The sequence below is a fragment of the Muscardinus avellanarius genome, assembly GCF_963383645.1.
Source record: "Muscardinus avellanarius genome assembly, chromosome: X".
Taxonomy (NCBI): Eukaryota; Metazoa; Chordata; class Mammalia; order Rodentia; family Gliridae; genus Muscardinus; species Muscardinus avellanarius.
Window position 1 is genome coordinate 21,741,983 of NC_137792.1, and position 27,664 is coordinate 21,769,646.

At 43.1% G+C, this 27,664-nt stretch overlaps 1 protein-coding gene across 1 annotated transcript; it reads left to right on the forward strand.

Annotated features, from left to right (window-relative positions):
- Positions 1-3,871: 3,871 nt before the first annotated feature.
- Positions 3,872-27,432, forward strand: LOC308278823 (melanoma-associated antigen E1-like; the record flags this gene model as incomplete). The annotated part of the gene is made up of 4 exons (XM_080718835.1): positions 3,872-4,911; positions 11,870-11,933; positions 21,809-22,863; positions 27,150-27,432. 4 exons carry the CDS (start codon positions 3,872-3,874, stop codon positions 27,430-27,432), a joined length of 2,442 nt encoding a protein of 813 aa, XP_080574961.1.
- Between the last annotated feature and the right edge of the window lie 232 nt (positions 27,433-27,664).

Sequence of the window (27,664 nt, forward strand, 5' to 3'; positions counted from 1 at the left end):
ATACAGAGTTCAGCATAGGGTAAATAATAGACCAGGAAGGAGAAAATGATGGTGCCTTGAACAATTTTCATAATTAAGCTTGAAAGTCTCTGAATCACTGTTACTAGCATGATATTGTAGGGTGATCTGAGTGAGTAGATCAACTAGAAGAAAGGACCAGAGGCATGCCAGTCACCTACTATCCCTTATAGTCTCCTTTACCCATGTGTCAAGCAGAGTATAGCCGGCTCCTCTACATTACCCAGTGATATTAATAGATTCGGAGAGAGATACATCTCTTTGGTGCCTTTATTACTTCTCTTCAGTATCTTTATTACTATTATAACCCTGACTTGATTGAACTGAAAACTTAAAAAAGTATTCTATTCTAGCCATTCCCAGAATCATCGCATGATCTGTAATAAAATTTCTATCACTCTTTACTGTGAGATGAAGCCACTGTCAAGTGGTTTGTTACATCCTTGCCAGGATACTTGGCCTAGGAACTCTTTTGATATCTGACAAAAAGGATATTTCTCCTTCTGTGTATGTGAGGTTATGCAAACTGGATGGGATTAGGGATAAAAACTGTAAAAACCAGCCAGGTGTGGTGATACACACCTATAATTCTAGTACTTGGGAGGCTAAGAAAGGGAGATCATAGGTTCAAGGCAATCTTTAGCCATTAGTAAGATTCTCAGCAACTTAACAAGACCCTGTTTCAAAATAAAAAATAAGAAGGGGTGGGGTTATATTTCAGAGGTAAAATGCTCTGGGTCCATCCCCAGTACGAAAAAAAAAAAAAAGACATTTAAAACAGGGAAAATAGTATCCATAATAGTGGAAGGGAGTGAACAGCTATAAATAGGAAGAAACTGGAGGAGGAATTTCCTGAAGATGGCTACCTCACTGACTCTAAAGTATAGGGTTGAGTATAGATATGACTTGAAAAATGATCCTGAAGTTATTCCCAGCTCAGACTGCTTCACATAGTTTCTGACTCTAAAAAAAAAATGCGTATTTTCTGTGGCTATGTCTGACACTGAAGGAGTGGAGTGGACTTTTTCTCAATGCAAACATTTCCAGGAAGATGCAGAATCATTGAAGATGATATGGTTCATTGGTAAATTGATGGGGTGGTTAGTATATGTGGAATCCAGACCTCTATCTTTATGACTGTGATAATGCTGACTAAATTAAATTGGAAAAAAAACTAAAAAGGATTCTTTACCAGCCACACTCAGAGTTATCATATAACCTGTAGTAAAATTTATATCAAGCCTGTAGTGTTGGCACACACCTGTAATCTCAGTTCTTGGGAGGCTGAGACAGGAAGATCACAGGTCCAAGGCAACTTAGCAAGACCTTGTTTCAAAATAAAAATAAAATAGGGTTGGGGTATAGCTCGAAGGTAGAATGTCCTAGGGTTCAATCTCCGGTATCACAAAATTTAAGTAAATAAATAAATAAATAAATAAATAAATAAATAAATAAATTTCACCTTTTCCTGTGAGATGATGGCACTGAACCAGGTATCATCTTTAGGCTCACAGAGGGAGGAGTTCCAGAACCTAAAATAATTAAAAGTGAAGATCCTGGGGAAGTTCTGAGAGAATTGTCCATTCCAGGACAGACTATTAAGCCCAGGGCTGGGGGCTTGCTGGTGGTACCTCTTAGCCCAGGCCCAGATGGTAGGCTCAGGCATCTCCTCCCTTTAAGTCATGAGAAGTGAGAATATGGAAGTGTGTGGTGAGGTGATTGGGGAGAAAAACCTTGGTTTCAGACTAGTTGACTAGGATCAGGAGAGGGAGGCATCTCAGCCCTCACAGGAGTCAATGAAAGATCCGTTTGTGAGTTCTGCTAGAACATACAACCTTCACAAAATAGAGGCAACCTCTCTATATCTAAGAGCCACAACCCTGCTTTCCCCTCTGAGATCCTCTATATGGGGGTGGCATACATCAGTTTCCAAACCTCTGCTTTTGACTTCTCAGAAAAGTAAAAGCATTGGTCTGTACTGGGCTGCTATGGTCAGCAGAGGAGAAAGTTCAAGAGAAGAGTTCCAAGCCCTATGAGGAATTAAGGTAAGCCTGAGTAAGGTTTGAGGGCACCCACTACACCAGAAGAGAAGGACCAAGAGAATCCCACCCCTTTTGTAAGCCCTGAGAAGCTCTAAAATGGGATCACCTGCATAGAACTCTTTGAAATCCTAGGATTCCGAGGTGACAGCACTTAACCAGGCTTTGGCATCATATGAGCAGAGGTCAGGGGCCTAGGCCTTCAAGGAGTGAAGGGGAAGCCCCTGAGTACAATCTGAGGGAACAATATACACCAGGTATATTGTTCCCACACAACCTGAGAATCCCACACAACCTGAAGAATCCCACACAACCTGAGATCCTGCTGTCTGTGCCCCCCAAGAAGCCCATACTAAGAGTGGCCCAATACCACATACTGTGAGTTCCTACTCATAGCTCAGTGTCTCGGCAAAGTGAAAAAAAAATGGCGAGGGGGGGTCAAAGGTTAAGTCATAAAAGGGAGGAGTCACAATCCCTGCCAGGATGTGAGGTAAGTACATACCCTTTGTGAGGTATGAGGTAGACTACCCTAACAACAGGGGGCCGACCAGCAGAGTCCCGCCCCTGCTGTCAGCGGTAGCAAACCTCAAGCTGAGACCTCCCGATTTAGCAAGTTTGAATTCCGGTTTTGATTCTAGAGGGTCCGACATTGGACCAGCGTTACGGCCTCAGGCCAACAACAAATGGAAGGGCCTTGGACCCTAACTGAAGTAAAGGTAAGGACTGAGATCTGGGTGTACTCCCCCTCCCCACAAAATGGAGGGGTTCATACAGAGGCTCACCTCTGATGTGAGCCCAGGGAGGCTCCAGGTGGGGGTGTCTGGATGTGACATAGCCTTTTGGTTGTCAGCAGAACTAATTCAGACTCTGCCAGGAGGTGATGTAAGGGAAAGGACTTAGAAGTTTGAGTAGACTTTCCCAATCACAGAGGACCTGAGATTTCTGATAGGCTCTAGCCAGGGATTTCCTGATGAAGCACACTGATTTCTCTTGGTGAGAATATTGGAACAGGATATTAGCTTTAAGCCAGGAGGAGTCCTAGGCCCTAACAAGAGTATTGAATGAAAGAATCCTGAGTTCTGAGGGAATCATCCACTTCAGATGAAAGAAGTAGACAGAGTCCTGACCATGCTTTCAAACCCAAGGGACTGTGAGGTAGATATATGAGACTGAGGCCTCTCTAAATTCCACCTCTGGGATTTCTGGGATGAAGGTCTTTCTTTGAGAGGATAGGTCTTAGGCCAGCAGAATGTGAAGGCCCAGGCCCTATCAGAGTCCAAATGAGAGAGAAGGATGTTGTATCTAATTACCTTAGCATAAAAGGGTCCCATTTTAATCATTCTGAAAGTGACCATGCAGATGTGTTTAGATGAGGTTCTTCAGATTCTTTTACAGGGTAAGAGGGAAATGAGGGGTCAATAACAATGCAATAGAGCAGAAGAATCCCAAAATATGAAGAAATCAAGATGATAGCACCAAATATGAACAGAGACAACCCTTTGCCCAAGAGCAAATGATTCTCCACAAAGCCTGGACCAGTCAGGCCTTGCTATCTTCTCCAAGGAAACCCCTAGCAGATTTGATAGGTATCAACCTAAGACACACCCTAGAATGTCAGAGGCAAAGTACAGGCAGATCAGAGATTAGGAGCCTTGTGGATTCTTTGAATAGTACAGATAGGAAAACTTGCAAAAGAGTCATCAATAAAGCCTAAGTGGTGTCTCTGGTGAAAGGGCACAAGCTACCTTATCCATTCTCCTCCAGGTCTCTGGATCTTCTACTTTTTTTTGATTCCTGCATTTAACAAAATCATCATGCCTCGAGGTCAGAAAAGCAAACTGCGTGCCCGGGAAAAGCGTCGTCAATTCCAAAAAGAGCCTGAAGATTTCTTGAGTATTTGGGCTACTATAGAAGACGACGAAGATGATTATGATGAGTATCCTTCCTCCTTATGTGCTCATTGCAAAAATATACTTGCTGGGACATCTAGCAGTCCCCAATGTCCTGACAGAAGCTCATCCACTACCACTACCACAACAGATATTACACACTCAAAATCAAATGAAGATATAGAGAACAACGACAAGGAAAGAAAAAGATATACACAAGACCCAGTCAACACTGAGTACTTCTCCATAAACCCTCTAGATGAGAAGGTAGTGATGTTGGTGCATTATCTACTGTACAAGTATCAAATGAAAGAGCCCATCACAAAGGCAGAACTGCTAAGAAATGTAGTTCGAATTCGTAAGAACGACTTCCCCGAGATAATGAAGAGAGTTTCCGAACATCTGGAGTTGATCTTTGGCCTTGACTTGAAGAAGGTGGATCCCAACAGGCACATCTATGTCCTTGTCAACAAACTAGAACCAAACTCTGATGCAAGGCTGAGTGATGACAGAAGTGTACCCAGAACCGGCCTACTGATGACCATCCTGGGTGTGATCTTCACAAAGGGCAACAGTGCCACTGAAGAGCAAATCTTGGAAGTGTTAAACATGATGGGGTTTTACGATGGGAAGGAGCACTTCCTTTTTGGGGATCCCAGGAAGCTTATAAACAATGATTTAGTGAAGGAAAAATACCTGGAATGTCGACAGATAGCCAATAGTGATCCTCCACGCTATGAATTTCTGTGGGGTCCAAGAGCTCACAGTGAAACCAGCAAGATGAAAGTCCTTGAGTTTTTGGCCAAGATCCATGAGTCTGTTCCTACAGCCTTCCCATGCTGGTATGAAGAGGCACTGAAAGATGAGGAAGAAAGAGCCCAAGCCAGACTTGCAGCCAAAGCTCGTATTAGTGCTGTGGCCAATGCACGTTCCAAGACCACGTCCAAAATCACTCCTCATCCTTAGTAAGATCTAAAGCAGATTCTTCACCATGAAGTTGAAAAGAGAAGTCCACATTCTAAGTAATGGAAGGTCAAGGTGGAGCTTCAGACAATACAGTGTATAACATATTTGCATTTGTGTCAGATGTGGTTATTTTAATAGTTCATTTAAGATATTTTTGTTTACTTAGAAAGTTAGAATAGCTTTAGAATCTAAGTTTATGAATGGCATTGCTCAAACTTTCTTTCTATGAGATTTAAGAGCAAGTGACTTATTTTGAAAATCAAATTGGGAAAATCTCCATAGTATTTAGTGATTTGGATCATGATACTGCGCTAGTAAATTAGGCTTAGCATACAGGCCGCTCAGGCCGAGGGAGGCTGCATCTCTTTAGGCGCTGTATGCACATGCCCCAACAGTAAACAAACTTGTGTTCTATGCATAATATTTCCAGTGAGGTTTTGTGCAATTAGTGTAATACTATTTAGACATGGGTGCTCAGAAACCAACCCACTGACACTCTTTGCTCCAGCTTGGGAAAGACAGATTTTTTTTTTCATTTAAAAATATACTTCTAAAATTTTATTTTATACTTTCATTGGTACATTGCAATTATATGTTTTAGTGAGGTTTAAAGTTATACAATCATCCATTCACACATCAGTTGGTTGTATTTCCCTCTGCATCCCACCCTACTCCCCACTACTCCCTCCCAATATATGTTGGTGATATTGGTAGTAACAGAATACCAGAAACAGTAACTTATAAGGAGAAGAAACATATTTTCTCACAGTACTAGAAACTAGGAAGTCCAGGATTAAGGTTCCAGCATTTGCAAAGGGCCTACTTGCTACATCATCTGGTGACAGAAGATCAGAAGATGATAGATGGAGAGAAAGGAGGCTGAACACACTCTCATTAAAAAAATATAACACTGCCAGAGGAGTGGTATTAATCCACTCAAGACTGCAAAAAACCCCATGGTCTATCTCTGATTAGGCTCCATCTCCAAAAACTATTGTACTGGGGAGTTATTTTCAACATTTGTATTTTTGGAAGAAACATTCGTACCAGAGCAGAGTCCATTTTTCTAATAGGGTATTTAAACTAGGTTTTCCTAGGTATAATTTGACAAACATAAAGCTGAAGAATAGATGTTTTGATGAGAGTGAATAAGAGAATCTTGAACACATTTTCTAGGATATTTGAGTTGCATCTATCTATGAAAGATTTTCCAAATCTACCATACAAGCAGTAAGTGACTTTTGTTTGCTTAGAAGCATTTGGGCTCATTTGGTATGCCACATTCTAGGGAACTACATATTCCCTTGACATTTTCAGAATTAAAAATAAAGTTTCTAAGCCAGCTGTGGTGGCATACATCATAATCCCAGTACTTGGGAGGCTGAGACAAGAGCAATTCAGGCTCGAGGCCAGTCTCAGCAATTTAGTGAGACCCTGCTGATAAGTTGGGTCCTTCACTCATGTGACTTTGTGTCACATGACCTCTGCAGGGCAAGGGAGGGGCTGAAACCTCCGCGAGAATTGGGCGTTCCCGCGAGTAAACCCTCATCTCGCGAGATGAATACCTTGAAAAGGAGAGCCCGCGTCCTCAAGCTTTGGACAGGCGCGCGGGCCCCACGGTGCCTCGCCCTGATCCCCGGGAGAGCCGTGCCATTAAAACTTTACATGCCACGTGTACCGGACCTCTCTCGTGTTTTTCACACTCTGCCGTACTCACTTATTTATTTTACTCGCATTAATTTTTTATTTTACTTATCATTTGGTGCCGAACCGGGAGAACTCTTGGGTCCCTCCCCATTTTTTTCCTTTTTTTTTTTCTGTTTTCTCTTTTATTTTCACTCTCTTTTTGAGCCCCGGACTCTCCAACCCACCAGCAGCTCGACTGTGAGGTCCCATACCAGCGCTCCGCTTGCAGGCATTGCTCCCACCACTGCCGCCGCTGCCGCCCCATGCCTGCCCGGACCGTAAGCCTTCTTCCCCAGCCTCGCGCTCTCCAGGAGAGCTGGCGGCCTTCTTCCCGCCCCGGGCTCTGCTGAGAGTCCGCGGCCATCTTTCCAGCCCTGAGCTCTGCTGAGAGCTCGCAGCCATCTTTCTGGCCCCGCGCTCTGTTGAGAGCCGGTGGCCATCTTTCCAGCTCCGAGCTCTGCTGAGAGCTCGCGGCCATCTTTTCGGCCCCACGCTCTGCTGAGAGCCGGTGGCCATCTTTCTGGCCCCACGCTCTGCTGAGAGCCGGTGGCCATCTTTCTGATCCCGCACTCTGCTGAGAGTCTGCGGCCATCATTCCGGCCCTGCGCTCTGCTGAGAGCCAGTGGCCATCTTTTCCTGCCCACGTGCTCTCTTCTGGAGCGCCGACGGCCATCTTTCACTGCTACCGCAGCCGCAGCCACCACTGCCGGGGCGTGCAGGCTCCGCCGGCCGCCAGGCTGCCAGTTCAACCCGCCCCGAGCCAGGCTCCTTGGGTGATGCTGGCACCTGCTCTGCTTGCCGACCTCCTGCATGGGCCAGGACCTCTGCCTGCTGCTTGGACCTCCTAAAACCGCCGTTCCAGCTCGGCGCTCCAGTCACCACCGGGACCTCTGGCCGATTTGCCCCTCCCGCCCCGAGCCAGGCTCATTGGGCGGCACATAGCCGGCTTCGGTGTCTGCCACAGTCACCCGTGCCAGGCGTAGCTCTACTCGCTGCTGCTGCTCCGTTTCGCCTGCCCAAGCCAGGCTCACTGGCGGTGCTCCTCGGGGCCCAGCCTCAGCGACTGCCGCATGCCTGGAAGCCATTTTGTCTCCACACCGCAAACTGGGCAAGCCATGCCGCCTGCGTGCCACCGTTTGATCCCGCCTGCGCCAGCTGTCAGTGCCATCCACACCAGCCACCAGCATCTGCGTGCCCCAGCTCCACCGCGCCCCCAGCAGCTTCTCAGCGCTTCTGTCACAGCCAGCACTGGCTGGCAACACTTCACTCCGGTAAACTGCCTCCTTCCCTTGGTTAGCAGGTTCCGGACTTGGGTCTTCCGGTCCACTGGGACCCCAAAATCCAAGCGCTTGGTGACCCATTGTCCCCTGGTCCACTGGGATCACCCTGCGGATGACCAGGTCATCCTCCGGTTTTGAGAAGGAATGAAGACGTTCTTCCCTATCTCTTAACCTCCGTTTCCGAACGATTGAGCAGGGAAATCGGGGACGCCCATTTCCTGTTCTTCGTTTCCGCCCGTGAACCAATTATGGGAAGTCGAACCTTTATACTAGCAGATGCCCTGAGAGCCTGTCTGCCTTGATACAAGTTGGGATATGGGTTGTGGTGGCCCAGGAATAGTTAGGAACTTTTATAAGCAGTCTGGTATCCCTCCAAATGCTCTCCCCTATCAGCTGCCATTTATTTTCCCGCCAGCTGCCATTTTGTGATGGTGCATAGTCGCTGCCTGGTGATGTCACAGTCGCCATCTTGGCCCGCACCAGACTGCAGTTTTGCTGGGCGGCCTGTGTGGGCGCGTCCTAGGTGCTGTGGGAAACGCCGGGCCGGGGCTGGGGCGACACCCTCTCTCCATGGGGAGTCTGCGTTGCCATTCTTGCCGGACACCAGCCCCAGGACGCGCTCTTCTTGAGTATAGGTCCGTCGCAGCTGACAGAACCTTAACATGGCATCTAAGTTTTAATTACAGAGAGAAACAGGTGGAAATGGAGCGTACACTCCGACTTTGCCAAAAAGCAGATCCCTGGTAGCTGCCCTTCAGCTGGTGGTGGTGGCTCAGCCCTCTGGAGCGCCACCTAGATGTGGAGGACTGCAACGATGACTACCTCCAGGAGCCTGCCTGAATTGGGGCAAAGCCACGCCCACCAATCAGACTGTGCCCGGCGTGCGGCCAGGAGGGCCACTGGAACAGTGCCCTTGGAAAAGGGTGAGCCCCAGGTGCCTCAACACAGGGGGAGCACCTTTCCAGACCAGGCCCCGCCGCTGGCCCTACTCAGCCTGGCTGAAGACTGACGGCTCCTGGATCCCTCAACCTCCATCCTCTTTGCCAGCTCAGGGTAGCTCTCCAGGTACTGAGTAAGCCAGTCTCCTTTTTGGTCTCCTGCTCAATCTCATGATTTGTTTTTTTCTTTAATAGCCCTTGCCTGTTCAAGCCTCCTCAAGTGCACATCACTAAGCTGTTCAGGGTAACCTCCAATTCGCACTGCAGCTATGCACCCACCTGTACCCCCTTCTGGGGGACTGGACTCCTGACTCCTCCCGGCCTGGGGCCCCTGACGACGCCCCTTGACAGCAGGAAGAAGCTAGAGGGTTCAATCGTCATCCGTTATCCCTACCATCAAAAGGCCGGGATGATAAGTTGGGTCCTGCACTCATGTGACTTTGTGTCACATGACCTCTGCAGGGCAAGGGAGGGGCTGAAACCTCCGCAAGAATTGGGCGTTCCCGCGAGTAAACCCTCATCTCGCGAGATGCATACCTTGAAAAGGAGAGCCCGCGTCCTCAAGCTTTGGACAGGCGCGCGGGCCCCACGGTGCCTCGCCCTGATCCCCGGGAGAGCCGTGCCATTAAAACTTTACTTGCCACGTGTACCGGACCTCTCTCGTGTTTTTCACACTCTGCCATACTCACTTATTTATTTTACTTGCATTAATTTTTTATTTTACTTATCACCTGCTTCAAAATAAAAAGCAATAAAATATGCCACAAACCAACTCAGTCCACTTGGGGCGCGAATTCACTCGTGGTCGATCTCAGTAAAGATGGGGAAGGATAGAGTGAAATACTGCAGCCTCTTATCTGCAGTGATTCTTTCCCTTTTAGGGACTAAATTTCTTTAAGTCCCTAATGACGGCGCTCTTGGGAAGAATCTGATATGGACAAGAGCCTTTTGAGCTAATGACACTTTATTACAAGAACCCCGAAAAATTTATACCCTTCACCAGTAAAGTTAATAGTAAGAGAAAAGGAAGTGAATGCAATCACTGTGAAACAATAATGAATGACATGTAAACAAAGGTAAAAAAATCTAGTCCAGCTTTCAGCTGGCTTTTGGCTTTCAAGAGATTAACTCCGGATCTTCTCCCAGATCTTGCAGACAAGCAGTTCCAAAGGGCAATCTTCCAGAAGAAATGGGCACGCCCAAGGCTTGGAGGCTTTTTGGGGAATCTTCTTTAACTTTCTTGGAACTTTCCATGTTTTGGGCTCAGTCCATATGGCAGGCATGGGGGGATGTGGCGATTCAGGTGGATGTGATAAAAAGTTCTTCCAGGTGTTGCCGCCTTGCCCTCTAAAATCTGAAATCTTAAGCACTCACAACACAGTTTGGCAGACAAACACCAGAAATACCATGTAGTATTTACATTTAGTTGTCAGATATACTTCCTTAGCTATGAAACACTTTTCCCCAAACGATAGGCTTATTAGAAACCTATTCATCTTATAAATAATCCATATTCCTGTCCCAGACCCTTTGCAATATCCTTTCCTGGGCTACGTGGCGCCCCTCCCATCTCGGGCAGGGCTCATACTGGGTGTAAAGGTCAAGAATCTTCCTAGCCTTCAGCTCCATTGTATTGGGCAGTATTAGTTGCTCATAAACTGGGTTGCTTTGATGTTACACTCAACGTTTGTCTTCCTGTATCTGGGCAGGATCACAAAGAGAGGTAAATGGAGGCATTGGGTCGCCTCCCCCTCTAGGTTAGTTATTGATTAGGTTGAGGGTCAACGATTGAGAGGAAATCTGCATTTATAATTACTGACTGGAATGCTACCACTGCATCTAATCTTTAACTAAGTTCTTTTTCCATCTGAACAAAGCCAAGGACATTTAGAGGTTTGGACAAATTACCAGAAATTTTATTCTCCACGGACTCAGTTTCTCTCACAGTCCTGATCTTACACCACCGGAGCAATTCATGTGGAGAGTTAAAAGAATACTAGAAGAATAATAGTTATGAAAGAATATCTAAAAGTGGAGAGTACTTTCGGCCAGCGACCACACCTTCTCTCGGGGCTATTTCTCACTTTGAGATTCTGCCTATGGACTGCATGAATAATAATAATGCAGATGCCGAGAGGGCGTGGCTTTTGCTGGTATCTGCAAAAATAGAACTGAGGGTATAGCTCAAGTGTAGAATGACCCTGGGTTTAACACCTAGTACAAAAATAAAGTTTTCAAGAGGGGGAGATTGATAGTTTTTGATCACATATAGTATTAACAGATAGTTTTCGATGAAATATAGTATTACCAACTGGTAATTTTCTGAGAATCAATATGTGCTGGAACTGTGCAGGTACATACTTACATTCCAACATTCAGACTTCACATGGTATATATAAACTGGGGAGCAATGACTGCATAAATCCCACATCACAGATGAACAAAAATTTGAGGCATATAGAACTTTAGAACTTTCTTAGGTTCACATGGGTCATAATAAACAGGGCTGGGATTGGACTCCTAGTCTGAATTCCTCTACCTCCCACACTTTTTCTCCCCTCCCAGATAAAGGCCAACCTTGGATCTATTAATTCATTTCTCTTCTCAGTACTTAACCATCAGACAGTGAAAAGACATTGTAGCTAAAATACCAAAGCTGACCTAAAAAAGAAAGTTTAAAATGAGAATCAAACAGTGAAGTTCATTTGCCTGGAGTCCTCCTGCTCTTAGCCCAAGGGATCCTTGAGAGCTGAATTCCCTGCTCCCAGCACCTGTGTCCAGTTTGAGCACTTTCCTGCATTACAGCAGCTTTCTCCTGTGTCCTCCCCAGTGTGCCTTCCTCTCTAATCTGGAACTGAGCCGCTGGACAGCTCTTTACAGCACCCTCTTCTGGAGCCTGCACCTTCCTCCCAGAGGAACGAATAGCCTGGACTCCCATGCTTTCTCTCTGCCATACAGTATTCCAATTTACTGAAGGTCCTTCCCCTTATGGTAACCCTATTGTGATAGCAACAACCCATTTTCCATGTAATTGTTCATGTTGGATATTGAAGCTTGAAGATGTCTTCATCTCCTGAGTGCCTCTATTACACATGCAAAGTGTTTTCAGATCCACAGGTATGAAGAATTTTGGTTCAGCTCAGAATTTACTGATATTTTATCCTGAAGCAGAGATACAATGCAAAGTAAAGAGGAGGTATTAGAACACACAAAATTGGACAAATAGTTGGTTAGGTGGTTTTAATTTGATCTATTTTTTTTCAGTACTGGAGAGTGAGAACAGGGGCATTCTACCTCCGAGTTACACCCCAATGTTATTTTAATTTTATTACTTTGAAACAGCATCTTACAAAGTCTCAGAGGGCCTCACTATGTAGCTGAGGCTGGCTGTGAATGCGCAATCCTCCCAGTTTACCTCCCAGTACTGGGATTACAAGTGTGTGCTGCCATGCCAAACTTAATCTGATGAATTTTTTAATTTGGTTACTGAATCTATACACAAACGAGAGAGCTTAACTACATGGTCACTAACCAAAGCTTTCATCCTTAGTGTTTAGATGAGGAAGTACCAAGGAAATATCTGTATTAAAACCATTTCAAATGTTGAATTCTTGCAAGCCCTGTCATTCTAAGATGTTGTCATAGTCTTCTATGGCTATTATAATAACTTTCCAAATATTTAGAAGTTTACAACAACATATACTTACCTTTGTATATATTATCTATATTTCTGTAGGTATGAAGGGTGGGAAGTTTTCCCTAGATTCTGTACTAAGTTTATCACAAGCTCAAATCAACTTTTCAGCTGGTAGTCCTCTCATCATGAGGCTCGGAGACAAATCTCAATTCATTCAAGTTGTTGCAGAATTCAGTTATTTGCAGTAATATGATTGAGGTCCTGTCTCCTTTCTGATTGTCAGCTGGAGCTGTCATAGTTTCTAGAGGCCTCTCCATTTTCTGCATGTAGGTCTCCAAGTTTTTAATCCTTCTCACACTTGGAACCTAGTTTCCCACTTTGCTATATCTCTTTCCTACGTACAGTCAGAAAAAGTTCTTTGCATGCAAAGTCTCATGCCATTATCTTGGGTCCAAGTGAATAATCCAGTATATCTTTATGTTCAGTTTCATAATGTCATTGTATGTTCAGAGTACCCTTACCTATGTACCATAACGTATTCATGTTCCAGGAATAAGGTTATGGAAATTTTTGAGGAACAAAGATTCAGCTTACCATAAATGGGGAAAATGACTCCTTCATAGGTATGTCAGCTTTGATAAAAAATTATTTTAAAAAATCGCCATCCTCCTCCTGACTCGTCTGTATCTGCCCCAGAGTAAAATCCTGATTTTTCATGTGCCCAAGGGCACCTGAATAAATATATTCAGTCATATTCATCAGGTAGTAGGTAATAGCAACTCACAAATTATAATTTGAACTATATACTTAAAAGAAGAAAATTATCCATATACTCAGGTTTTTACTAAGATCAGTGAAGAAAGGTGGTATTCAGTGATGAGGGGCTAAACTTTCTTACTAAGATTTACATGGTCCTTTTAAAATTGATGTGATTCCCATGTTTGAAAATGGTTGTAATATAAACTAGAAAAAAAAGGTAAATTTCAAAAGAATTAAGGGGTGTTTGTGGCAACAAATTTCCAAAGTCAAATTTTTTTTTTTTGTGTAGTACTTTGTTTTCTTTGTGTGTATGTGTGTGGGGGGTGGGTCTGGGGATGGAACCCAGGGGCATTCGATCTTCGAGCTACACCCCTTGCCATATTTTTTATTCTTTATTTTTGAAGCAGGGTCTCACTGAGTTGCAGAGGGCCTCACTAAGTAGCTGAAGCTATCCGCGAACCTCAATACTTTGGTCTCAGCCTCCCGAATGCTGGGATTACAAGCGTGCGCCACCACGCTGGGCTGTGTGTAGTAGTTTGGATTGAAGTCAGAGGCATTCTACTTCTGAGCTATACGCCCAGCTCTATTTTATGTTTTATTTTTTGAAACAGGATCTCCCTAAGTTGCTGAGGACCTTGCTAAGTTGCTGAGGTGGTTGTGAATCTGTGATCCTTATGTCCTGGCCTCCTAAGTACTAGGTTACAGGTTTGTACCACTATTTGTGGCTCATAGTCACTTTCTTAATAGTTATTTTTTGTTTCATAGTAACTGCTGTGTAACAGTTCATAACAAATTTCTAATGTCCATCTACTTCTTGCCCTTCTATTGTTCTGGGGCATATGAGAAGACTTATATTCCCAGTCCCTTTGTAGTTAGAAAGGACATTGTGACTATTTTTCCCATCAAAATATGAACAGAAATTATCTTTGTAATTTTCAGGACAAGGCATTTAAAAGTCAGGATGTCACTTCTTTCTGGTCTATTTGGTAGCAACATGTGGAGATCCCATATTGAGGTATGAAACCACATTATGAAAACTGCCTCAATCTCGGAGGCACCTGACAGTGGAAGTCTCCACCTACCCTTACCAGATTTTATGTGCACAAAAATAAACTTTTATTACATTAAGCCTTTCAGATATTAAGCTTCATGCATTGCATCCACTAGTAGTGTTTATTTCAACATTGCATAGCTATTACATCTTTCCCAAATTCTAACATTATAAATAAACCCAAATTCATAATCCTGTTTCCTTACTCCATTTCTCAGAAGTTAAGCCCCTACCAGATATAAGTACAATTTAAAACCTGAAGTGTATTATTTTAAGTGTATTCTAGGCTTTTTCTTACATACATGCTGTGGGAAAACACATTGTAAAGTTTTAACATACATGTATAGCAATGACCAAATTTTTCTCTTCTTACCCTTATCACTGAATAAAATGAAAGCAAGAACTTTCTGTTAGAGTACACAGATCAACTTCGTTTTAAAGTTGCTACCAAGCAACTTTAAAAGTTTTCTAAAGGATATAAGTGCAATAATTAACCATTGTTATGGTTTGGATCTGGAATACCTCCTCAAAATCTCATGTGTTGAAAGCCTTGTCTAAAATGCAGCAAGGTTCAGAGGTAGTCTATGGCTTGAGAAAGTAGATCACTGAGAGTGTGGCCTTGAGGACTATATTTTTTCCTTGGATATTTTTTCTTTCTCTCTCTCTCTCCCCACTTCCTGGCTGCCAGAAGTTGAGCAGCTTTCCTCTGCTATGCCTTGCTACCATGATGTTTCTTCCTTTGGGCATATTGATCATTGACTGAACCTCTGAAGCTGTGAGCTTGAATAAACATTTTTTCTTCTGAGTTGTACTTGTCAGGTATTTTGGTCACAGTGATGAAAAGCTAATGATTCTCTTCCTAAAGTATGTTTAAGTTGTTTCCCATTTACTATTATGATTAAGACTGAACTATATATCACTGAATATGAATTCTTTGGCAAATATGCTTGTTTTCTTATAAGAAAGATGTGAAAAATGCAAATTGGATTGTAGTAGAAAATGTGATGATTATAAATTTTCCAATATTACTAAAATGTGTTCCCCAAAAGGTTATATATTTTCACAGGCATTTTATTTGATTGATTTTAAATTTGGAGAAAATTTTTTGTGAAACTATTTTGTCTCACTGTTATTTCACTGCTTTTAGAGGGGGTTGAACAGAAAATGAACCTGATCTCTAATTTCTAAACAGTAGTAAATCTGCAATAATGTCTTAACACTATGATTCTTCTGAGTGCATGGCTTACAATTTTGATATGTCAATAAAATATCTCTCTTTACTTTTTAAAAGGAAGAATCTGGCAAAAATAAATATATGTGGGAAATAGAATTAGGCCCACATAGGAAATCCCACAGTTACTGAGGGATTTCAACATGTCCAAGCAGTAAATCAATTGCCAGAATTGTGAAAGAGATCACAAACTAAACCACCTCAGCCCAGAGTAACTGATAGTTAGTAGTCTGTATACATGGTTCAATATAAAGTGAAGAAGGCACCAGGATGGGAGAAGACAGGCAAAACTGGTGGTGCCTTGAACAACTTAAAGGACCGAGAAGACTCTCTACAGCAGAAGGGAGTCTTCCCACAGAATTCCACCCCTGCTACCCGAGTCAACTTTGAGTAGTAATTGCCCCTGAATTTCCCTCCTGGGTACTCCAGCACCAAGCCTGTAAAGAGTAGGGTCCACAGTGTTAATAGAATCAAAGATGAAGGTTATGTGCTATTTGAAGAAACCCACCCAAGGCAAAGAAGCCGTGCAGTGACTTATTGCTGCCATTAGCTCTGCCTCCCACCCATGGTTGTGAGGCTCAGAAACCCCTTTACCTTCTGGATATTGAATGGTGATGTGGGAAAGACCTGCATTTAATGATAACCCTGGTAACTAGAGGCAGGAGTTCTAGCCTAGAGTCAATAAACGACCCCTTTGTGAATTCTCAGGGAATCCTCCATCTCGGGACAGTGGCAGTCCCACAGAATCTACAAATTCCTGAATTAGGTGAATGTAGATTGCCTGCTCCAGAATGGAAGGGCTCCCCGATAGTTCTCCCCTTGCTGTCAGTTCTGGCAGAATCTAGACTAGAATCATCTGATGTAGTGATCCCTGAGTAGTTTCTAAATTCTCCTGAAGAGATTGAGGCCGGTGTGGAGATTGGATTAAAGTATTGGTTTCAGATCATTTGAGAAAGGGCTCCCCTACTAGTTGGAATAAAGATCTTAAGGAAGAACACCCCTGCCCCCCGGTGCCGCTGATGCCGCCTCCACCACTGTGGTCAGAGTAGAAGGGACATCAAAGCGCCACACCACTTGAAGGCTGTCCAGGGAGACTCTCCGTAGTGTGAAAGGATGTGACGCACACTGACGCAAACTGACGCACACTAACTTCCGCTCTGGGAAGAAACAGTCTCTTTGACGCATGTGCAAAGCGGTTCATGGCTGTCTTCTGTTCAGTTGAGAGAGATGTGCGGAGCTTTACTGGGAATTAAGGTAAAACTCTACTTAGGTGTAAGAGAACAGCCCACCCCAGAATTGAAGGTCTCCTAGCAAGTTATTGCCTTTCTGTTCGTGTGTGTGCGTGTGTGTGTCTTTTACTGGCGATTGAACTCATGGGCATTCTACTTCCAAAGTACACGCCAAGTCCTTTTTATTATTATTTATTTATTTATTTATTTATTTTGCAGTATTGGGGCTAGAACCCAGGTGCAGTGTACCTCTATGAGCTACACCCCAGCCCTATTTTTATTCTATTTATTTATTTATTTATTTATTTTTCTTTTTTGCGGTACTGGGGATGGATCCAGGGTTATATTACCTCTGAGCTACACCTCCCAGCCCTGTTTTTTAGTCTTTTTTTTTTTTTTTTTTTTTTTTAGCACAGGGTTAGAGTCTTTAATGGTGTAGATTAGTTGTGGTCAGTCGTAGTTGGTCTCCTTGATTCTTAAATAGAAATTGCTTTTGATTACTGGTTTCTGATTAAAAAAATACCACTTTTTTGTGGTATTGAGGTGGAACCCAGGGGCTTTCTACCTCTGGGCTATACTCCCAGACCTAATATATATATTAATTTGGAAACAGGATCTCACTAAGTTGCTGAGAGCCTCACTAAGTAGCTGAGGCTGGCTTTGAACCTGTGCGATCCTCCTGTCTCAGCCTCCCAAGCCGGGGGTGGGGGCAGATAACAAGTGTGCACCACCATGCCCAGCCTCCACTTTTTTTTGTGGTGGCACATGCCTGTAATCCCAGGACTTGGTTTGAGGCCAGCCTCAGCAACTTCAGTGAGACTGTGTTTCTTACAACTTTTTTCTACTTCTTTGCTTTTTCCTTCCTTTCTGGAAAATAATCTTAACTTTGTCATCTGATACTTATATTGGCTTTAGTTTCAGCTGTTATTATTAACTTCCAAAAGGTTTTTCTTTATTTCTTCTCTTTTTTTAAATTTTATTTTATTGGTGCACTGTATTCATACATCATAGTGGGATACAAACTTTTGTAGACATACATGCACACATCGTCCAGTCAGCCCCCACCCGATCCCCACCCCATTCTCTTCCCATCCCTCCCTCCCATGCTTGGTTTAGTGGTTGACATCTAGTATTACAGCAATTTATCCAAAATTAAAAATGATAATCTCACATAACAGTTTCATTTGTCTGATACCAAGCTTTTGATGTCTTAAAGATAACATTTCAATATTTCTTTTTGCTTTCTTTCTTACCAGAGAATATTTTTTTCTTTTTTTTAGGTGAAACTATCATATATTTATTTTTCAGAAAAAATCTATCCTGATATGGAATATGGACTCTAGATACCCAAAACAATCTCGAAGCAAAAACAAAGCTAGAAGATGTATATTTTCTGATTTCAAACCATATAAAGCTACAATAATTGAAACAGTGTAGTACTGTTCTAAAGGCAGATATATAGACCATTGGAGTTAAATACAAGCCTAGAGCTAACTTCTTCCCTATATTGTCAAGTTATTTTTGACAAGGTTTCCACGAAGATTTGGTGGTGGAAATAATAATCTTTTAACTAAATATTGTTGAAAAATAATAATTACATGGAAAAGAATAAAATTGGACCCTTACCTAATCCCACATACAAGTATTAACTCAAACTAGATAAAAGACCTAAATATAAATCTTAAGACTATAAACTTTTAGGAGAAAATCTGGGTCATAAAACCTCCCAACATTGAAATTGGCAGCGATTTCTTGGATATGATTTCAATGGCACAGGCAACAGAAGAATATACAAACTCCCTAAAAAATAAAAGAAAATATTGTATATCCAAAGACAATGTAAACAGAGTTAAAAGTTACTAATAGAATTGGATAAAATATTTCCAAATGCTATATCTGAAGGTATATTAATATTCCAACTAGAAATCCTAAAAATTAACAACAATAAAGGCAAACAATACAACTTAGAGATAGGTAAAAGACTAACATAAATAATGAATCTCCACAGATAACCAATCTTAGTTGTCTGTTGGATGGAAACTCTTGTTTCTCTGGTTCTGGTGAGTGTTACCTATTTCTTCTTTGTAGTTAATCTCTTTGAGTATTTTCTCTAGCGCTGGTTTTGAAGACATAAATTCCTTCAGTTTCTGTTTGTCATGGAAGCTTCTTATTTCTCCATCTAATTTGATAGAAAGTTTTGCTGGATAGGAAATTTTTGGCTGGAGGTTGTTTTCTTTCAGAGTTTGGAATATGTTACTCCAAGCCCTTCTGGCTCTCATGACTTGGTTTGGGAAGTCTGGAGTGATTCTAATTGGTTTGCCTCTGAATGTCACTTGGCCCTTTGCTTTTGTTGCCTTTAAGATTCTCTGCTTGGCTTCCACATTGGTCATTTTGACAATTATATGGCGTGGGGATCCTCTTCTCGGATCCTGTCTAAAGGGAGTTCTATAAGTTTCCTGGATCTGTGTATCAACCTCTTGCTCTATATTTGGAAAATTTTCTGCTATTACTTCCTTGAAGAGATTGTTGATCCCTTTGGTTTCACTTTCTTTTCCCTCCTCTATTCCAATTATTCTTAGGTTAGCTCTCTTAAGATGGGCCCATATTTCTTCAATGTCAGATTCCTGCTGTTGGATATCTTTTTCTAGATTAGAAACTATGCATTCATTTTTGGATTGCTCATCTTCTAAGAGCGAGATTCTGTTCTCCATGTGGTCTAATCGGTTGTTTGTGCTTTGAATTGAGGCCTTTACTTCATTAATTGCATCCTTTATCTCTTTTTGGTTCTCTCTGAGTTCTTTTCGAAGCACCTCTATTATTTCTACAGTTATTTTCCTGATTTGATCTTCTAGAAATCTCTGATTTTCTGTTTTATCAGGTTCTGATGTTGTGGGGTTGTGCACATTCATTACTTCAGTGTTATTCCTCTTTCCCATGATTTCGGAGGTTTGTGCCTTCTCTGGGTTCTTCCCTTGGGTCACTATGGCTTCACTTAAGGTGCTCTGGATCTCGAGTCTGTATTATCTCAGACCCTACTACTCCTTTACTGGGTTGTATCACAGAGTCTCCGACCCAGGGAGTCGATAGAGGCTGCTTTAAACTATGGGGGGTGCCAGGTTGCACGCTCTCCTATGGTGTGATATCTCTGCCACCACCACTCCCTCACTGGGTCAAGTCCCAGGAGGCACAATACTGGGATTTCTCCTCTGTGGCCCGCAATTTGACTCACTGTTCTTGAGTACGTAGATGTAGCTGTACTGGACTCGGTGAATTCACTGCTGCTGCCGCCGCCGGTGGCAATATGGCGTCTCTGCCACGCCCTCGGCCATGAGGCTGGCGTATTTTTTCTTCTCTGGTTTTGATTTCCACTCTGAATCCCTGCAGCGTGTGCTGAGCTCAGCCACTGGGAGCTTTAAATGCTGTCTGCGCCGAAAGATCCCGCCTGGCTGTTCCGCATTGGCTCACCTCGGCTTGCTGTAGCCGTCCGCTAAGTGCGCCACTGCCGCCGGCAGTATGGCGCTGCTGCCACGTCCTCGGGCGCGTGTGTCTCCTCTGTGGCCCTGAGCTCTGTTCTCAGTCCGCTTTCTCTCTGGAGCCTGGTGGTTTTTTTGTTTTTCTGGTGATGGTGTTTTCTGGCTATGAAAGGCGCTCTTTTTGTGGTAATGGAGATTGGTTGTTAGCGGGACTCTTAAGCCCCACTTTTCTCGGTCGCCTAGTCTTTTTATTTTGAAACACTCACTGAGTTACAAAGTGTCTCACTAAGTAGCTGGAGCTGTCCGTGCCTCCGTCTCCCGAATGCTGGGATTACAAGAGTGCATCACCACACGCGGCTCCATTTTTATTTTTGAAACTGTGTAACTAAATTGTTCAGGCTGGCCCTAGACCCACAATATTTTTGTCTGTCTACTTTCTGTTTCATCTAAAACAACACAGAGTAACTGATTTAACAGCGATCTCCAAGTAGTTTCTGAGTTCTTTTGAGGAGACTGAAAAGAGCAAGGGTAATAGACCATGGTATTGGCTTAAGACCAGCAGAGGGAGAGTTCCTAGGCTCTAATAGTAAAGGCAGAGACCTTGAGCAAATGTTTGAGGCAATGGGGACCTCACAGACCCACAGCCAGACTTCTGCCTCTCCTGTTTTAGGGAAGTGAATGCCTTAGAATGGGAGCAAGAGTTAAGTCAGCATAAGAGTAATCCCTCTCTCTACAAGGATTCAGTGAGGCTATTGAATGTGGTTTCAGGAAACCACCTTTCCTAACAAAGGGGGCCTTACAAAGCCTCAACCATGCAGTCATTATTAGGAAGAGGTCCCAAGCTCTTCTGGAAGTCACTGTGAAGACCCTGAGTGAGCGCTAAAGTAACTGCCCACCCCATTTTAGACAGAGCTACCCATGCCTTCAGACCTGAATGAACCAAGAGCAGATATATTGTGGCATTCCTAACATCTCTTCAGGGTCTTTAGGGATATGAGTGCTTTTCTCAGAGTAGATAGGATTAAGGTCAGAAAAGGGAGGAGTCCTATGCCCTACCAGAAGTGAAGGGGAGAACACTGCATGAGGACTGAGAATACTAATTGACCCCACATTGAGAAAGTCCCACGAAGCTTGTACTTTCATCCTTCTGTGTCTCTAGGCAGGTGTGATCAGATGAGGCTTTCCTTAGTTCATCTTCTGGCATCTCAAAGAGATGGGAATTTTTAAATGAGGGATCATTATCAAAACACTAGATCAGAAGGATCCTTAGTCCTGCCAGTATTAAGATGATATATTTCATGTGAACGGAGAGAAAGACCACCAACCCCAGAATAAAGTCACTGTTGTAAATCACAGTAAGTCCCAGGCATATCTGAAAACTAGCAACCTAAGGCATACCTTAGCTATTTTCACAGGGTCCTCAGAAGACAGGAATGTCAGAGAATAGGCATTTTTTTGAGTTTCTAGAGCAGTGACTTCAAGGTAAACTACAGAGACATCCTTCAATAAAGTTAAGGAGTTGTCTTCCAGCTCAGATGGCCCAACCATCTCATCCTCTCTCCTGTAGGTTTCAGAGTGATCTGTTTGTCTGCCTGTTTCCCCATATAAAACTATCATGCCTCGTGGTCAGAAGAGCAAGCTCCGTACTCGCAAGAAACGTCGCCAGGCCAGAGAACAGCCCACAAATCTGGTGGGTGCTCAGGCCAGAGCAAGAGTGGGAGGAGAGTCTCCCTTCTCTATCTCTTCTAATGTCTCCTCTAATTTCAAGGGTAACTCCCAGAGGTCAGGTGCTGTTGAAACAACCAGCAATCCTAGGATGCCGTTGGAAGCCCCACCTACCACTACTACTGCTGCTGTTGCTTCATACAGAAGATCGAATGAAAGTGAAAACCAAGTGGAAGAAAGGCCAAGATCCTTACAAAGCCAGGTTGCTACTGGGCCCTTGCCCAGAAGCTCTTTAGATGAAAAAGTTATTATATTGGTGCATTACCTGCTGTACAAGTATGAGATGAAAGAGCCCATCACGAAGGCAGAAATGCTAAAAAATATAATCCAAATACACAAAAGCCACTTCTTTGAGATCCTAAAAAAGGCTTCTGAATACCTGGAGCTGATCTTTGGCCTTGACATGAAAGAAATGGATCCCTACAAGCACATCTTTGTCCTTATCAACAAACTGGAACTAACCTATGATGGAAGGCTGTATGATGATGGGGGCATGCCCCTGACAGGCCTGCTGATGACCATTCTGGGTGTGATATTCACAAGGGGCAACCGTGCCCCTGAGGAGCAAATATGGAAAATATTGAATGTAATGGGGTTATACAAAGGGAGAGAGCATTTCATCTTTGGTGAGCCCAGGAAGCTTATCACCAAAGATTTAGTGAAAGAGGAGTACCTAGAGTATCGACGGGTGCCCAACAGTGATCCTCCACGCTATGAATTTCTGTGGGGCCCAAGAGCCCATGCCGAAACCAGTAAAATGAAAGTCCTAGAGTTTTTAGCCAAGGTTCATAATACCATCCCCAGTACCTTCCAGCCCTGGTATGAGGAGGCACTGAGAGATGAAGAAGAGAGAGCTCAAGCCAGAGCTGCAGCTAGAGCTCGTATTCGTGCCATAATCAGTGCACGTTCCAGGGTCTTGTCCACTTATTCCTCCTCCCCCCAGTAAAATTTCAGTCACTCATCACTTTTTTGCTGTAAATTTTTTTCCATATTTTAAGTAATGGAAGGTTAGGGTGGGTCTGGAGATAGCATAGTATCTAATATTATTTTCTTACTTTGTTTTGTGTTCCTCAATAACTTTAAAAAATACTGAGCTGGGCATGGTGGCACACGCTTGTAATGCCAGCATTTGGGAGGCTGAGACAGGAGAATCATGGCTTGCGGACAGCCTCGGCTACTTAGTGAGGCCCTCTGCAACTCAGTGACACCCAGTTTCAAAATAAAGAATAAAAATTAGGGCAGGGGGTGTAGTTCAGATGTAGAATGCCCCTGGGTTCCATCCCCAGACCTGCAAAAAACAAATATTACTATTATCATACAGTTAAAGTACTTTCAGCATATAGCTTTAAGAACAACATTGCTCAAATATTGGTTGATGTGAATGAAATTTAAGAACAACAGTTTTACTCCTCTGTAAAACAAATTTGGAAATGTTTCATTATATTCAGTGATTTAGAACAAGATAGCATGGCAGTAAATTAGGCATTTCTTAGGAAATGTGAAAGAACATAGCATTGTAAAAGTTGGTGTCAACAAAGGGAGAAAACAATAAAAGATTAAAATTGGCTGTTTCATTTATCACTGTATTTGTTTTTTTAAACTGGGATATATTTATTTAGAAATACAGGAGTCATTAAATAATAATACTTTAGAACTCTTGGTCAGAGGCTTATTTTTTTCTCAAGCAGTAATTGAGGATTTGCTCTTTAGAAAGCTGTGTTCATACCTGAAATGCTAAAATGAACAGGAATGATATCTGCCTATGGAAAGTATGTTCTTAGAGTAGCCATTATGAAAGAAAAATGGTGAGTGTCTTAATTCAGGTTACTATAACACATTATCATAGGTGATTTAATCAACAACCACTTATCTCTTGAAGTTCTGGAGGCTAGACCATGTCATGTTTTATTTTTATTGTTGTATTTTGTGGGGGGGTACTGGGGATTGAACCCAGAGATATTCTTCTTCCTCTGATCTACATTCTCAGCCATACTTTTATTCTTTATTTTGAAACAGGACCTCACTAAGTAGCTGAGGCTGGCCAAGAACCTCCAATCCTCCTGTTTCAGCCTCCCAAGTACTGGGATTACAAGTGTATGCCACCATACCCGGCTCAGGTCAGGTTTTTAGTAATGGCTTTCTTCCTCTTCTATAGTTTTCTCATTGTGTCCTCACATGGTAGTGAAAGAGAGCACTGGTATTCCTTTTTACAGTCAACTGTCTCATTGCTGTAATTCAATACAACTGACCATGCAACTTAGGGGAAGGAAGGTTTATTTGATCACAATATTGGGAGATTTCAGGGTTCAGTCCGTGTGAGGCTGGTTCTTCAGACCTCAACACATGGCAGCAGAAATCAAGAGAAGGAGAGTAAGGCTCTGCCCTCAACTCCTGGAGTATGGAATCAAGAGAGAACAAAGGGATTCAAAGACACAAGCATAGTCCCTAAGGCTACAACCTGGGGACCCACAACCTCTAGCTACACCTACCTGCCTAGGTTACTACCAGTAAATCCCTTGCAACTCTTATGACTTAATTGTATCAACTTTGAACATTAACACATGCATTCTTTGGGAGACATTCTATATATAACCAAAGCAATGCCCTTAACACATATTTATGTTTCACAGTCTCACAGTTCTGGGAGGCCTTACTAAGTAGCTGAAGCTATCCACACACCGCAGTCCTCCTGTCTCAGCCTCCTGAATGCTGGAGTGTGCCACCACGCCCGGCTCAGTGTGTCTCACTTTTGAGAGACTAAAGTATGGAAAGAAAAACTGCTTTTAGAAGATACTTTTAGATCATGGGTAAACCAGAGATAAATCTCCACCTGGGGTATTAATGGAATATGTCCATTTGTCTTGTCTCAGTTAAAGTAAACACAATGCACAAAACATGATGCCAAAGAGAGTGTCTGAGAAATAAAGGTGATACTTAGATGTAATTTGCAGAAACCACTGTGCTTGCAGTCATTGTCCTGAGTTGGAAGAACCAAGGCCTATCCATTAAGTGGGAATTTAAATTAGGTTATTTTGTATGTAATTTTCTAAACTCTAAACTAAAATTAGATTTTTAGGGGTGAAATAATTTCAAATAGAGGTGCTGGTTTAGGTAGAAGAGAGAGACTGAAGTATTCCTTGATAGAATATTTAGGATATTTGAGTTGCATAATATAAGGTTAAGGCTTCCTCCCCCCACACAATCAATAACATATTTTAAAAAACTTGTACAGTGAGTATTTGAATTTCTAAGCATCAGTTTGTTTGATATTGTGTGCTATATCTAAGTGGGTACAAATTCTCTGGCATTTCATGGATAATACAAAACAGCAATTAAGCTAATGAGGACATTGATAGGTTTGGGGTCAAGACTATAATAGCAACTGAAATTTATCAAAACCCCATATGCGCCAGACAGTGGGCTGGGTCTATTTTATAAATTAAATACATTTACTGCCATTCCTAATTCACAAGAACAATATGGGCCAGTGAACAGCAGACAGTTTATCAAATCTGCTTTGATTATGAAGAATGAGAGGCTCATTAAATTTTGAAATTTTCTTAAGTTCACATAGCTTAAAAGTGATAGTGCCAGGAGTACTAGACCACTGTTCTGAATTTGTTTTGTTCCTACTCCTCCTTTTCTATGCCATCTTTAGGCCTCTTAATTTATTTCTTTTCTCACTACTTAATAATGTCATCCAGGAAGTAAAAGAAAGGAACCTGGGGGCCAATGAACTACTGCAATAAATAAGGAATAAAATTAGAATTAAACATTCAGGGACTGTCTAAGGCCCTCAGTTTCCCAGCATCCCTGCCTCTAGCCATCGTGTTCTTTCAGATTTGACTCTGCCCCGGTGCTGGCACATGGGACCAGGTCCAGTACTTCCAGAATTACATTTCTCTTCCCTTGAGTCTATTTCAGTGTTCTCTCATCAAATCTGCATCAATACCTGCTCTCTAGCTCTTCCTTGCTTTCTTCCATGGAGGCTGTATCTGCACCTTGTAAAAAAGAAACCTTGGTAAAGACTTCCTTTCCCATGACTTAGAACATTCCAACTCCCTCCAATTATTCCCATCTGTCATCACACTCACCATTGTACCTCTGTGATAATAGTCCCTTACACATAATTCTTTTCTTTGGCAGTGTATCAGTCAAGGTTCTTTAGAGTAACAGAATTCACCAGTTATATATACTTTAAAAGGGGATTTATCAAATTGGCCTACACTCAGAAACAGTGTAGTTCCAAGTAGCAGCCTGTACCAGGAGAGCCTAGGGAACCAGCAGGTGGCCAGTTCCAGATGCTGCAGACTCAAATCAGAAGGGGCCGATGATGCAGTCCCAGTTTCAGAAGGGAAGGCAGGGAAACTTCCCCAGAGAAGTAGCTCGTGAGTTCAGTTGGAAGAACAAAGTTAAAGTCCAGTATCCCTAGGCAAGAGCAGGAGCACTTCCACCCAGGAAGGAAAAAGCCTGCTTTCGGGCCATGGGCCATTTCCTCCTTTTTCTGACCTTTGTTCCATCAGGGGCTCCAGCCTATTGGACAGTGCTGGAGGATCACAAGTATGAGGCCAGCTTCAACAACTTAGGGACACAAAATAAAATATGGCTAGGATGTAGCTCAGAGGTAGAATGCCCCTGAGGTCAGCCTGCAGTAATAAAACAAGCCATTTTTCCAAACCGATTCAGAATTGTACTCAAATTTGGTTCAGAAGGTCGAGAAAAAAAGGACTTCAGGAAGGTGGGGAAAATGCCTCTAACCACTCTCCTGCCACCAGTCCTATAAATTTACCTGTCCTGCCCCACTGTTGAAGCCACCAATCAGAGAAATAAATAACTGCCTTGCTCTCCCTCTCTCCCAATGCACCATAAAAAGTCCCTGGTCTGTAAAGGAAGAGGGCTTCTGACTCTACTTGTAGACTATCTCCAGGTCAGTCCTCCTCAGGCCTCACTCCAATTAAAGAATCTGTTCTGGACTCTACTGTTGTGTTTTTCTTTATCCCTATATATGTTTTAACATTCAATGCTATAGACCTGGGAGGATAACTGTGGTCTGGTCTCTTGCCTGAAGAGACTTCTGGCTGGCCATCCTTTAATGAACCAGCACTCTCCCTTCTTTACTTTTTCTCATGGAGCTCCAGACCAAAAGACCATTTTCCCAGTTCCAGATACTGTTGCTCTACACCCATCAGATTTGTTGCTGGTAAGTTTTGCCTCTGTGGTACCTACAGAGGCTCCAGCAACCCCACACAGCCCTTGGCTAGAGGACCTCCACCAGGTTCCCGTACTGCCCCCTGGCCTTGGAATACCCTGATTGGGTTCCCAACTGCCTTGTGCTCTGGGATACCCTCTCCAAAGACTGAACCGCAGCTCCTGGGACTTCCAGATCCCACACCACCGGCGGGCTCCGGAACTCCTCCTTCTCCCAAAAGAAAAGTTTGGGATGCTCAGCTTTCTGGTTTTGGTCCCTCCCAAATGCCTAGCAGGTGGCCTGTCCAGACTCCTGGGCTTTAAAAACAAAAACGAAAACAAACACAAACAACAAAACACTGCCCTTGTCCTCTGGCACCTGACTTAGCAACCTAAGAGGTTCCCATATTTCAAAGACTTAGATCTTTGCGCATAGTCCGGAAACTGGCCAAATGATAGGAGAGTTTATTTTCAAGCTTTCTCTTCTCTCCACGCTTGCCCTTCGTTCTGTAAAAATCAATTTCTCTACCAAGTCATTCAACCGCTCCTCCCCCGG